We start from the raw sequence: 12,990 nt of genomic DNA on the forward strand, positions 1-12,990 counted from the left end.
AACACTGACTGTACTGACACTTTCAATGGTTTAACGTGTTCTTGTGTTCAACACCTGTCAATCAATACTTGAACAATACAATGAAAAGAAGTTGTATTCAATAAAATAGACGCGCGCGTCTTTTATAAGAACACCTGGAATTTACTGACAAACAAGTCCATGGATATTGCAATACATTCGCACCTATGGCATCATTAAAATTACTGGAAAACATCACTTTGCCAGTATATCATATAAAAGTAAGTACTGATGATTCATTGATCTGAAAAAAAAACTTTGACACAATTGTAAATTGTTTATTACTGTACAAACTTAAATATTATGGAATTCGGGAATCGTTCATAACTAGCTAACTAGTTATTTATCCTTCAGAAAAATAAGTTAAGTTCCTTATTGGCTTTAGATTGGACAATAAGTGATTGATTTAAGACGGAAATATATATTTTCATAGTAACTAGCATATGCCCTCCAACACAAGTTATAACAACGGACCCGAGCCACGTTATTAACATGTACACATCTACCGCACCAAACCTTATTCCCTCCACACTGTAACTACTAATATATTACTTCCTTTACCCCATTCTTTCCTTTGCAATTATAAGTGGTTTCCACAGCCCCCTCCCTACCTCACGGTACTCTAACCCTACCATGTCCCACTTGTAATTGACCCCCCCCCCCTCCCGCTGGTATCTTAGCATTTCTTCAACGTCATTTCTTTATATCAACCCATTTCGTTACTTATGTATCGGATCTTCGTTACCAAAAGGAAGTATATTTCAGTACTGCGATTGTCCCTTATAGTCAGTACCTTTATTTGTATTCATCTTTTTCAGTACCAACTACACCTCCCCCCCCCCCCACCCCGCCCGCCGTGCGTCTATAGTGAGAAAAGCAAAACAAAGTTTAAAAAGCAGATACTAGTAGCTGTGACTTACAATATTATAACAGAGAGCATTTTACTGTTATCACAGGAGATCATCCACACTGTAACCTCCAGTGTAACTTTCTACAACCAAAACCCTACACCTGTTTGTGCACCTTTTATTATGTAATATTCAGCAGGATGTGTGGTTAGCTTCACACTAGCTTAACCACTGTTTATGTAGACAGGGTAACATCCTGTCCCATCCTCTTGTAATCCATTGTAAAAGAGTATATAAGATGCAACTTTCACCATTTGTATTTAGTAGCATATATCCAGCCAAGGAAGATACAATATACTCTGCATTAAATTCAACTACTTGTTTGTGCCTTTATTTTCTTGTTCACATACCGCTGTGACAATTTGGTGGAGGAGCAAAAATTCCTATTTTAAGTTTTACATGACACGTTCTCCGTATTTCCTTCGTTCATCTACTCGTTTCACAATGGCTTCAACTGTTCCAGCAATTGCACCCACCCCTTATCATGGGTTGTCTACAGAAAATGCCAAGCGTTGGCTGGCTCGCTTAACCCAGTTTGTAACACTTAAAGGCTGTAAAGATGAAGATGCCTTAGCTATGTTTGGACTGCTACTTAGAGATTCTGCTTTGGATTGGTTTACTTGTCTTGATGAATCTGTCAGGAAAGACTTCACACAAGTCAAAGCTGCGTTTTTGTTACGCTTTCAGGATGTGGTGCCCACTTGGCAAAGACTAAGCTCGTTTTTTACAGCTAAACAGGAACCAACTGAAACTGTTAACGATTTTACATCTAGGATGAGCATGAGGGGTTCAGATCTATCTCTCTCGTCAGAACAAATTGTCCAGGCTACTCTGGCAGGCTTACTTTCCCACATCAGGCCCTTTGTCCTACAAAAAGACCCTACCACTGTCGAGGAAATACGTAGGGCGGCAAACCAACTCGCGACTTCTGTGGATTCGTCACGACAGGAAGAAGTGTTGATGGCTGTCCAAGGATTAGCAGACCAGCTCCAACAGCTAACCACAACCCAGGAGAGCTTTGCAGATCGGTTACATTCCCTATCCACTACGGTAAATGCAGCCTCACTGGACCAGTCTCACAGTGGAAGGAGAGGTCAACCACCACCATCTCCGCAAAAACAGGGGAGACGGACCTGGCAGAAATCTTCCCCTCCATCACAGGATGGCCCGAGTCCTTGGCATCGTCAACCATCACAGACACAGCGTGCTTGTTCTGGGTGTGGTGAGTACGGTCACTTAAGGTCTTATTGTCATGCTCAAGATCTTAGCTGTTACAACTGTGGTAAACTAGGACATATAGCTCGAGTATGTAGGTCTGGCCGTTATGTACCCCCCTTTCACCCAACCAACCCCTTCCTCCAATCTTCTGGGCAGCACCAGAATGATCAACAGCCCCAATAGCAATTACTGTCACACAGGCCCTCCTCCCCTGTGAATAGTTACTGTTGTGAGGCATCTTGTAGGGACTCTGTAGCATCCATTTCTGCCACGCCCTCTGTGACTTTAGTGACCCCACTTCAAAAGAATTTGGTTAATGTGTCCCTAAATGGTTGTACTTCTAAAGCCCTTGTTGACACAGGAGCTTCCATTTCTTGTATATCTCTGTCTCTCATACAGAGATCTTGTATTCTCAAAGTGTCTACACTTGGTGACTCTACCATTAGTCATATTAAAGGGGTGTGTGGTGAAACTCACACTGTTCTTGGGACAATCAATCTGCCTGTTACTATTAACAAGCTGTGCTTATATCAGACATTCTATGTATTTCAAAGACTGCACCACCCACTTATACTAGGTCTGGATTTTCTAACGACAAATAAGGCTTCCATTGATCTTCACAACCATTGCCTATCTCTTCATGATGGTATGACCGAAGTGTCTTTCCTTCAGGCTGATTGTGAACGACATGAAGTTATAAGATTGCAGACTTCAGTTACTGTCCCAGCAAAAACTGAAGTTATTTGCCCTGTTAAGGTTTTTAACCCTGACTTTTCCCATAGTGTTTGCCTTTTAGAGCCAGCATCGTCTTTAGCTAGTAAGTTCAATATTTTCACGGCCAGGTCTGTATGCTCGGTTGCCAATTCTAGTGTTATTGTTAAGCTTATGAATCCCACTAATTCTGCTGTGTGTATTCCTGTCAATACTACCGTTGCTTATGCACATGAATATGAGGACATTTGTGACTTTTCGGGTTCTGAGCCTGATCTATCCGACTTTAATATTTCGTCATTGTTCGATAAGACTTCGCCTGATGATGATGACCAATACGTCACCTTAGCTCAGGATATGGGTATAAATTTAGCAACTTCTGATCTCTCTGAGGTACAACGACGAGAGCTTCTTATTTTAATCGGCAAGAACCGTGATGTTTTTGCCACTGACCTCTCTGAACTTGGTGAAACTAATCTTTACCATCACAATATTGATACAGGGAATGCACCTCCCCAACGACAGCGTTTTTACCGCACGACCCCTAAAATCAAAGACGAAATTGAAAAACAAGTCAATGATATGCTGCAAAATGGTATAATTGAGCCCAGCATTTCAGAGTGGCAGAGTCCCGTTGTTCTGGTCAAGAAAAAAGATGGCAGTTACAGGTTTGCTGTCGATTATAGGAAACTCAATAGCGTTACTAGGCCAATGCACTTTCCCTTACCTCTATTGGAGGATGTTTTTGATGCGGTGGGTGAATCTGAAGCACAAATCTTTTCTGTGTTAGACCTCTTTTCAGGGTTTTGGCAAGTCCCTATGGACCCTGACTCAAAACATAAGGCTGCATTTGTGACTCATCATGGGGTCTACCAATGGAAAAAGCTACCATTTGGCTTAATGAATGCACCTGCCTCAGTTCAATTGGTCATGGCAGAAGTACTAAGAGGCTTGAATTGGAAACATGCTCTTGTGTATGTTGATGACATCCTTATTCTAAGCAAAAATTTTCAGGATCATTTAGACCATCTTTAGGATGTTTTTCACCGCCTCCGAACTGCCAATATGAGACTCAAACCTTCTAAATGTGACTTTGCTGCACAGAAAGTTACTTATTTAGGACATGTCATCACAAAAGATGGCGTTCAGGCTGATCCCTCTAAAACTGAGGCCATTTCTCAATTTCCTTGTCCTCGGGATGTCTCTACTTTACGAGGTTTCCTTGGCCTTTGTAATTATTACCGTAGATTCGTACACGGTTTTGCCAAAATTGCTGCCCCACTAAACAACCTCCTAAAAAAGGATGTTCCCTTCATCTGGTCTAAACAATGTGAAGACGCCTTCGAAAGTCTCAAACATGCTTTAACCACCCCACCCATACTAGCTTATCCTAGTATGTCTAAACCTTTCATTGTTTCAACTGATGCCTCAGGGAGTGCCATCGGTTATATTCTTGGACAGCGTGATAGTTGTAACAGGGAACGTGTGATTGCCTATGGGGGACGATCTCTTAACAAAATGGAAAAGAAATGGTCTATATCAGAAAGAGAGTGCCTTGCTCTTATTGATGCAATTCAGTCATTCCGTCCGTACTTAGCTAACAACAAATTTACTGTTTTGACTGATCATATAGCTCTTAAGTGGTTACATAAAATTTCACATGCGACTAATGGTCGTTTAGCTAGGTGGTCTATAGCGCTTCAAGGGTATGATTTCACTATTGAACACAAGGCAGGAAAATTACACCAAAATGCAGATGGCCTTTTCTAGGAGAAGCTATGATTCACAACAAATTCCATCAAAGGCTGAGGGAATGTGCATTGAACAAACTAAGACCAGTCACCTTGATCAGGATACCACTGTAGAATATCACATTGAATATGCTAGCAATCCTAGTGTACCTTCTGTAGGAGCTGTTTCAGAGAAGCCAGATATTGATCCTGTGGCTGTTAAATCATTTCAGAGGGAGTGCTCAGACTTTTCTTATTTGGTTAAGTATTTAGAAACAGGTGAGCTACCTGAGGACCAGAAAGTAGCTAAAAAAGTTGTTGTTGAAGCTGAACAATATGTGTGTCTTGATGGCACTCTTTATCATTTATTTTACCGTCGAGCTAGAAATCTTTCACAGGCGGATAGGGTAATTAAGCAACTAGCTGTGCCTAAGGTCCTTCGACCTGACGTTTTCTTGTCATATCATGACTCTATTGCGGGAGGGGGTCATCAAGGGTTTGATCGAACTTATCATTCGATTCGTTTAAAGTACTATTGGCCAAGAATGTATTCAGATATTTATGATTACGTTAAATCATGTGATGCCTGTCAAAGAGCTAAACGTCATTTTCATGGCCACCCTGCCCCACTGCACCCAATGCCTGTTGAGGATGCATTTAAACGGTGGCATATGGACATCCTTGGTCCACTTACCACCAGTTCAGACGGTCACAAGTATGTATTATTAGTTACAGACAGTTTTACTCGTTGGCCAGAAGCTTTTCCTCTTAATTCTCAGGAAGCAACTGTCATTGCACAAGTATTGTACAAAGAAATTTTCTGTCGTTATGGTGCACCACATACCCTTATTTCAGATCGTGGAAAAAATTTCATGTCAAAGTTAATTCAAGCATTGTGTGAGTTGTTTGACATCACCCGTCACCATACTAGTTCCTATCACCCACAGACTAATTCGACATGTGAGAGGTTTAACTCAGTTATTGCACAATCCATGAGAGCCTATTGTGGGGGAAATGATTCCAAATGGCCAGATATGCTACCTGGTATTTTAATGGCTTATCGTATGTCACCTGCGATCAACTCAACCCAATTTTCACCTTACTTTCTTTTGTTTGGTAAGGATATGCGTTCTCCCTTGGATGTTAGTTTACACCCTACTGACACCATGGGTAGAGATGCAAAAGAGCATATCACTTCTGTTATGGACAAGTTAGACACCTTTCGTAAGGTTGCAAAGGAAAACATTGTTCAGGCACAACACAAGAACAAACAAACTTATGATGCTAATGCCAAGGAACCATCATTCCATTTGGGACAAAGTGTACTAGTTTTTAACCCTCAAGTACCACAGGGCCATTCATCCAAATTACATCGTAAATGGTGTGGGCCATATTATGTCTGTGAGTTAGGTCCTAATGACACCTTCAAACTCAGGAATTGCTCTGATAATAAGGAATTGCAATCTCTGGTTCATGCCAATCGGCTGAAGCCCTATCATGACCCGAGGGACAGGAAAGTGCCTACTGTGCCACACTACCCTGTCTTCTGAACCTAAAACACTTCCTGGGACTAGTCCTACTGGAGCTTCCCAAGAAACCCAACATATAAGAGAACAAAGTTCATGGAAAGATGTTGATCGAATTCTTCAGGCACGTAAATATAATGGTGCTATGTATTACAAAGTTAAGTGGGCAGATAAAACACCATCTTCATGGGTTCTTAGTGGGGATTTATCTTCTAATCTTATTAGAAAATATCACATCACCCGTACTCTGCAAGGCAGAAAACGTAAACGTCCATTGAAACGACATAAGTTCTTCATTTAGAAATACTGTGTACTATTAAAGTTGATCATGTAAACAAATATGGTTAGTCTGTTGCTTCCATATTTATCAGACTCTACAAGTAAACCTTCTTTCCATGTCAAAGGCTTTTTCATTGTTTATAATATATTCATTCCTTTGTTTTATATCTTGAGCATGACATTATTTTAACAGTATGTGACCGTACTGCCACAATTTTCTATTTTGATAATCATTGATACATTGCTTTTGTTTATTAATGTTGTGACAGTAAATGTATGTCATTATGTTCTTTCAGGTTTTCCTGTATTTTTTTTCTTCTTGCCTTTGTCGACAACATTTATAGATGTATATGTTATTATCATTTGTTTTTTTCTCAAACAGTGAGACATTACTGGTCATGTTTCTTTTATTGAGTTTCATCACTATTTTCATATAATATCAATGGTTCACCTTACCTTTGAAATTACATTCGAGCATTTTATATCCGTTTTTGTTAACGTATTCTGTAAGGACTTTTACTTTCTGCAATTCTTAGTGTTTGCTGTTTCTTCATTCTTTCTTTTCCTTTCACATTTGGGGACCAAACTTTTTAAGGGAGAGGCAATTATAACAGAGAGCATTTTACTGTTATCACAGGAGATCATCCACACTGTAACCTCCAGTGTAACTTTCTACAACCAAAACCCTACACCTGTTTGTGCACCTTTTATTATGTAATATTCAGCAGGATGTGTGGTTAGCTTCACACTAGCTTAACCACTGTTTATGTAGACAGAGTAACATCCTGTCCCATCCTCTTGTAATCCATTGTAAAAGAGTATATAAGATGCAACTTTCACCATTTGTATTTAGTAGCATATATCCAGCCAAGGAAGATACAATATACTCTGCATTAAATTCAACTACTTGTTTGTGCCTTTATTTTCTTGTTCACATACCGCTGTGACAATATTCTAGGCCTTTCTCTAATACACGCTTAATCACACAAATCACTCTATCCAGATACGATTGCCTCACCATACTCTGACAAGTTTTATCCATTTTTAGGGGTCATTACCGTCAATATGCTACTAATAGTTTACCGTACAGTGATCAAGCTGTTTCTCCACACACTGTGTATATCTATCATTTGCCATCTGTGTACAAACCTACTAGTGAATGTTAACTTTCCTTTCATTATAATCTCTATTAATATAACGATGCACACTGTATATAAAGCTCATTGTATTATTTATACATTGACCTGTCAATCGCGCTGTAATACGTCACGTGACCAAACGACTGCAGATTCGGTATATGGATACGTCATTGATGTGTTGTGATGAAGGTCATTTTCTGAAGTACTAAATCGGTCTCTATTTTATTATAATGTTAGCCACACGATGTTTGGAAGAAAACGATACTAACTACTTACATCATACGATTTCATTAGGCCTTTTATTGAATCAAAATCGATCTTAATAAATTGGGGGAATATGGTTCAGTCGGCGGATTTTTGGATTATGCTAGGGAAGAATAGGATCGCTACTACTGGTGTCCCCCCCCCCCCACACACTCTCACCCCCTGTTTTTCTTAAACGTCACACAACGTATTTCTTTATACAGTAGCAAAATTTTGCGTTTAGGGACCAAACTCTATCTATCGTCTAACATTCTTATTTACGGGTAGGAACCCCAAATGCCCTACATTGGCTTGAATGACCCCAGGTCAACATTCCCTCCATTATAAAATACTACTCTGGCCCTCCTATGAAGGTATATGCCCCTACTTTCATCAGTCGGAGAAACTTACTAGCACAACCTTCTTTTAGAGCTAAATTTAAAAAACATGAATTAAAGTCTTAACATACCTCAGAATGCATCATTTGGCTTCTATATTGTTTTGTTTTTATTCTGGGGGTGATGTGGGGGTACCCCTAGACCACCATATATGGGAGTTCAGTGATCATACTGCAGCACCCACTTGTTTAGAAAATATTACGTTCGCACCTGACCCTGCTATAAAAAGTCACTACCTAAATCAGTCGGAAGAATATTCAAATGTTACACCGTATCCGGTCCCACACCTTTTACATCCATCCGCACGACACCGGCTTTCGTGATTAAATAATGACATGTTGTAATTAGTTTATAAAATGTTAAAATAAAACAAAACTTGTACCATTACTTAAAGTTTAGCAATCAACATTAATTTCTGCTTCAGTTGATGTTTATTTTCCATTAATTTTTCAATCATTGACGTCTGAGCTTATTCATATGTTGTGTCGTAATTTATGGTGAAGATAGTTAACATATGAACATTGTGTGTAAATGAGAAATCCAAATAACAGAGACAAAAAATACGATTGGCCATTAAGAACGCCACACACAATACAATGATTCTGTAAAATGACTTTGTAGGGGAATAAAGGATTTTACGTTACTTCATAAGCTGTGCGTTATACATTGGTTTACAAATGTAATTGCAGATATACGCTAGGGCATTCTGATGGTTGCTGTAGTGTACATATGTCGAATGGAAGCCATATGGGGGAGTTGGGATGTAAATTAATTGTTAACATGTCAAAAAGACACCTGCTGGGTGGTGGGGTTGAGCTGAGTGGGTGGACGTAGGCCTATAGCGGACTAGGGAGTTGCCCCCCCCCCTGTTCGCCTCTTAAAAAGAGCCCAGTATATACGTATATTCATGTGGCCTCAATATTCTAATTAAAACATTGGAGCACTGATACAGGAATAACAATGGAACTGATAGGCCTACATAAAGCACATAGACCTAATAAATATATTTATGAACCGTAGTTTCACATTAGACTACTACACTGTTCACACAATTAAGATGTAAGGAGACCTCTACGTTAATTGTTATTCTATTCAAACTTGTGGAAACTAAAACAAACGCACGGCCATCGCATCCGCGATCGTGCACATATACGGTACGTGATGATAGGTTAAACTAAACTGTTTTTAATTCTTTATGTACGCCATTCCTATACGTGCCTAGAATATCAAGGTATTACATTACTAATGAAATCACAAGAAATGATATAAATATTTCGCTAAAATCTAACTGAAATAGCGCATATCACATGTACAGACGTCCACATTATCATAGGTCTACTTTCATTTTGGAAGTGGAAACTTTCAGCGGGAGGGAGGGAGGGTGGGGGGGGGTGCTGGTTGCGGTCCTGTTCTTATTTAATGGAATTGTTGAAAATAAGCCGGCACTTTCAGTAACAGTAAACCAAACATCAAGACAGAGCTAATCTTTGCATCATGTACTGTTATAACATTTTCTTCCGCCAGGTGGGGTTGAATAAAATGTTTGATTATACATGGGCGGGGTTAGTCTTTTAAAACTGCAATAGCACGGTTCGGCATTTGAGCACTTAACGAAATAGTGTTAGTGGGGGGGGGGGGTGGGGTCTGGGAAGGAGTTAGAAACAAGGTAAAAAAGAATGAAGCAGAACATATACTATTTTATAAATATGTATATTAATTGATGGAGCTCTTTATGAAGTAATATGTTATGTTTATGAAGAAATATGTTTCACATTGAGAGCGCTGTGTCATAATGGAACCATTTCTTTTGTGATTTTTAAGGATTCGGATTTATAGCTTTGCCGTATTTCTAAAGCTACCATCATTTACAAAGTATCCTCATTCTCTGGCTCATTTAACTTTTTTTTTAACGTTCTCATATTTTAACCAACTGATAGGGATTGAAGACAAGCAAATGTTTACACGTTCATAATGTTCATCAGAGAACATTACATTGCACTACGGTCCGGATAACGCTAAAAGCGAAAGTTTTACTTTAATGACACATTTCATATTTGAAATATTGAGGAAATAATGTGAATTTGCGATGTTAACGATAAATTAAAAAAAGAATAGTCGACTCTTGGGCGTGTTTGTGTCCGTCTGTGTCGCCCAGCTAGTAAACACGACGATCTCAAGAAGGGAAACTCGGACCAATTGCATATTTGGTGTGTAGAATTACCACAATAATTATAAGAAGCCTATTGTCTTTGGTGGAGGCCACAAGTCATTTGGGGTCACCAGTGATCAAATTGTGAAAACATTGTAAACACAATATTTCAAGAAGGGAACTTGTGCACACCTCATATTTGGTGTGTAGAAGTAACACATTTAGTACAAGAAGTTGTTGGTGGAGGTCAAATGTCATTTGGGCTCACCAGAGTCAAGTTGTGAAAATCTTGTAAACACAATATCTCAAGAATGAGAGCTTGGACAGACCTCATATTTGGTGTGTAAAATTACCACATTACTTTTAAGAAGTCAACTAGAAATGCGGTTACGAAAATTCATAACCACTCTGCCTACAAGTCTTGATCTATAGATCCAGGTAATTGCTTAGTAGCCATTTTCTTGCTTTCTTCCATATTTAACTGGATTGTCGACATACTGAAATAATTATCAACATGTACACACAAATAATACAAACAAATGAATTCGAAGGATACTTGGTTAACATATGTATTTCTTTCTTGAAGTTCGTTAAAGTTTTTTTGAACATTTTGGAAAGCTTAATACAGAAGTTGAAACTAAGACGAAGTGGATCAAATGTGCATAATAATTACTATGAAAAGAGCACCAATGGTGCAGTAGTTGATAATATAACAGTATCATTGAACACTACAAAATGTCTTTTCACAGAAAAAATATACACTATCAATGAACGACGCTTTTATGTTGAAACATTTATGAAACTATTACCACGCAAGTTCAATGAATAAGTACAGCTGTTATTTTACACAATCCATAAAATGCGAAACAGAAAGTTCTTGAACTTAATGAGATGACAAACATATGTGACATATCAACTTGTTCTGGTTTAACAGTGAGGTAAGTCTTGTGACAGACCTCAAATGCTCTTCGACCCCTACCAATTGAAAAATAGTTTTCTTGCATTCAAATAGAGGAGTGGCAAACCCAGTGCCAGACTGATTGGTTAATGGAGCTGAATATGAAGCAAGTGCAACACAAACAATATGAGATAATATTTTGTCACAAACTTTGTTGAAAACTGCTAGAATATTTATAAGATTAATAGAATATGAAGGTGGTAGTGAAAGATAACACACTTGTTCCTAACATTTGTGCCATTGTGTAGTGTGTTGGTGCTTGGAACTTTAATCTTGAAGTAATTTTTTTCTTTGACGTTGACATATATATGAAAGAACTTTTCATACCTTAGACAATTGTAACGGTTGAGGAAAATTTCCTAAGAGCCAAACTACTCTAACAGGTCTCTTGCTGATAAGTTGTCATGGAAGATTGTCATGGAAGACATGTGAGTGTTTATTGCATATATTTCTCCTCTAGTTGGTAGTATGTAACATGAGCAAGTACGTATATTTTATTATATATTGTAACGAGCTAGTAGTTTTGTTTTTTATTGTTACTGCTGAACAGGTAACTAACAGAAACTTAGTTCGAAGTTAGCAGTGTCAACAGCAAAGATAAAGTTGTACTGTACTGTAAAGGTAGAAAGACTGCACACTAGAACTATACAAAGCTAAAGAGGTTCTAGTTGATAGCAAGAGGTGTATATGTGAAGGTAAGACAGATTGCTTGTTCTGTAGTACTACACAAAGGTACTATAGCTTACTGATGTTAGAGGTCTAGTGATCAATGTGGTAGTGGTATTAGAACCGTTCAATGATTATTAATTGTTATTGCTAGCAATAGGTGAAGAAAGATCTTAAAATAGGAGTGCGGTTAGTATTTTACACAGAAGTTGGTTTATTGATGGGCAGAAGTTTAGCTGTAAGGCAAGAATGGTGTAAGTACTGTACACGTTATCATAGTAGTGTGTTATTGATGGCCAGAAGTGTAGATGTGAAGTTGGAATGACGTCTCTACTGTACAAAGTTACCAAAACGGAGATGCTAAGGTAAGAATGGTGTTAAGACTGTACAGGGTGGCCAGAAATGTGGAGCGATAAAGGCAGGAATGGTGTGATGGCAAAAGAATGAGTTAATGTAAAGGAATGATATGGTGCTAGTACTGTGCACAGTAAGTGGTCTTTTAAGTATGTTGAGAGTTGGAGAGAGGATATTAGTAATGTTCTATGTTTGTAGTGCTGTTTATGTTGGCAAGAGTTTTAGATTTGGAGGTAAGGACTAATATATGTATGTATGATGGTAAAGTGTTTTTGCTGTTGTTGGGGTTATAGTTTTGAGAATAAAACGGTCATCAGTCAGAATCTGTATCGAGAACTTTGTCAAGGTTTTGTTTAAAGGACGTTATCTGTTTGTCTTGAATTGTGGCTGTAGCTGATATGTGCATTTCTTGATCCAACCCTGCGATGTGAATTCAGCAGCATTAGTAGTTTCTTCAATGTCTCTTCTGCGGATTTATATTCCAATGTGTAATGAACAGTTGAGCAGAGTAGTAGGAAAGTTTTGTCTTCCAAAGTGTACCCAGTGATGTTTAGGTGGTCTCTAATGCAGGTGTTGGTTTTACCTGTAAAGAGAAATGAATAGTTTATGAATAAATTATGTTAAGAAAGCATGGATATGTAGTTCACTATCATTTAATGTTTGTGCAAGTTTGAGGCAGAGATGTGCACAGGA

The 12,990-nt window shown here is 38.5% G+C and overlaps 2 protein-coding genes across 7 annotated transcripts in view; both read left to right on the top strand.

Annotated features, from left to right (window-relative positions):
* LOC139983274 (uncharacterized) overlaps nucleotides 1–12,990 on the top strand; it is a 147,593-nt gene that overhangs the window by 118,055 nt on the left and 16,548 nt on the right. The gene's annotated exons all lie outside the window — the stretch shown is intronic.
* Nucleotides 1,092–3,120, top strand: LOC139983291 (uncharacterized). The gene has a single exon (XM_071996753.1). The coding sequence runs from the start codon at nucleotides 1,326–1,328 to the stop codon at nucleotides 2,325–2,327; it is 1,002 nt and encodes a 333-aa protein (XP_071852854.1). The 5' UTR covers nucleotides 1,092–1,325; the 3' UTR covers nucleotides 2,328–3,120.

This window comes from Apostichopus japonicus, chromosome 16 (genome assembly GCF_037975245.1).
Source record: "Apostichopus japonicus isolate 1M-3 chromosome 16, ASM3797524v1, whole genome shotgun sequence".
Classification (NCBI taxonomy): Eukaryota; Metazoa; Echinodermata; class Holothuroidea; order Aspidochirotida; family Stichopodidae; genus Apostichopus; species Apostichopus japonicus.

What these genes read in the sequence shown, in the direction of transcription:
- LOC139983291 (XM_071996753.1), top strand. Translation starts at nt 1,326, where the DNA reads ATGACACGTTCTCCGTATTTCCTTCGTTCATCTACTCGTTTCACAATG.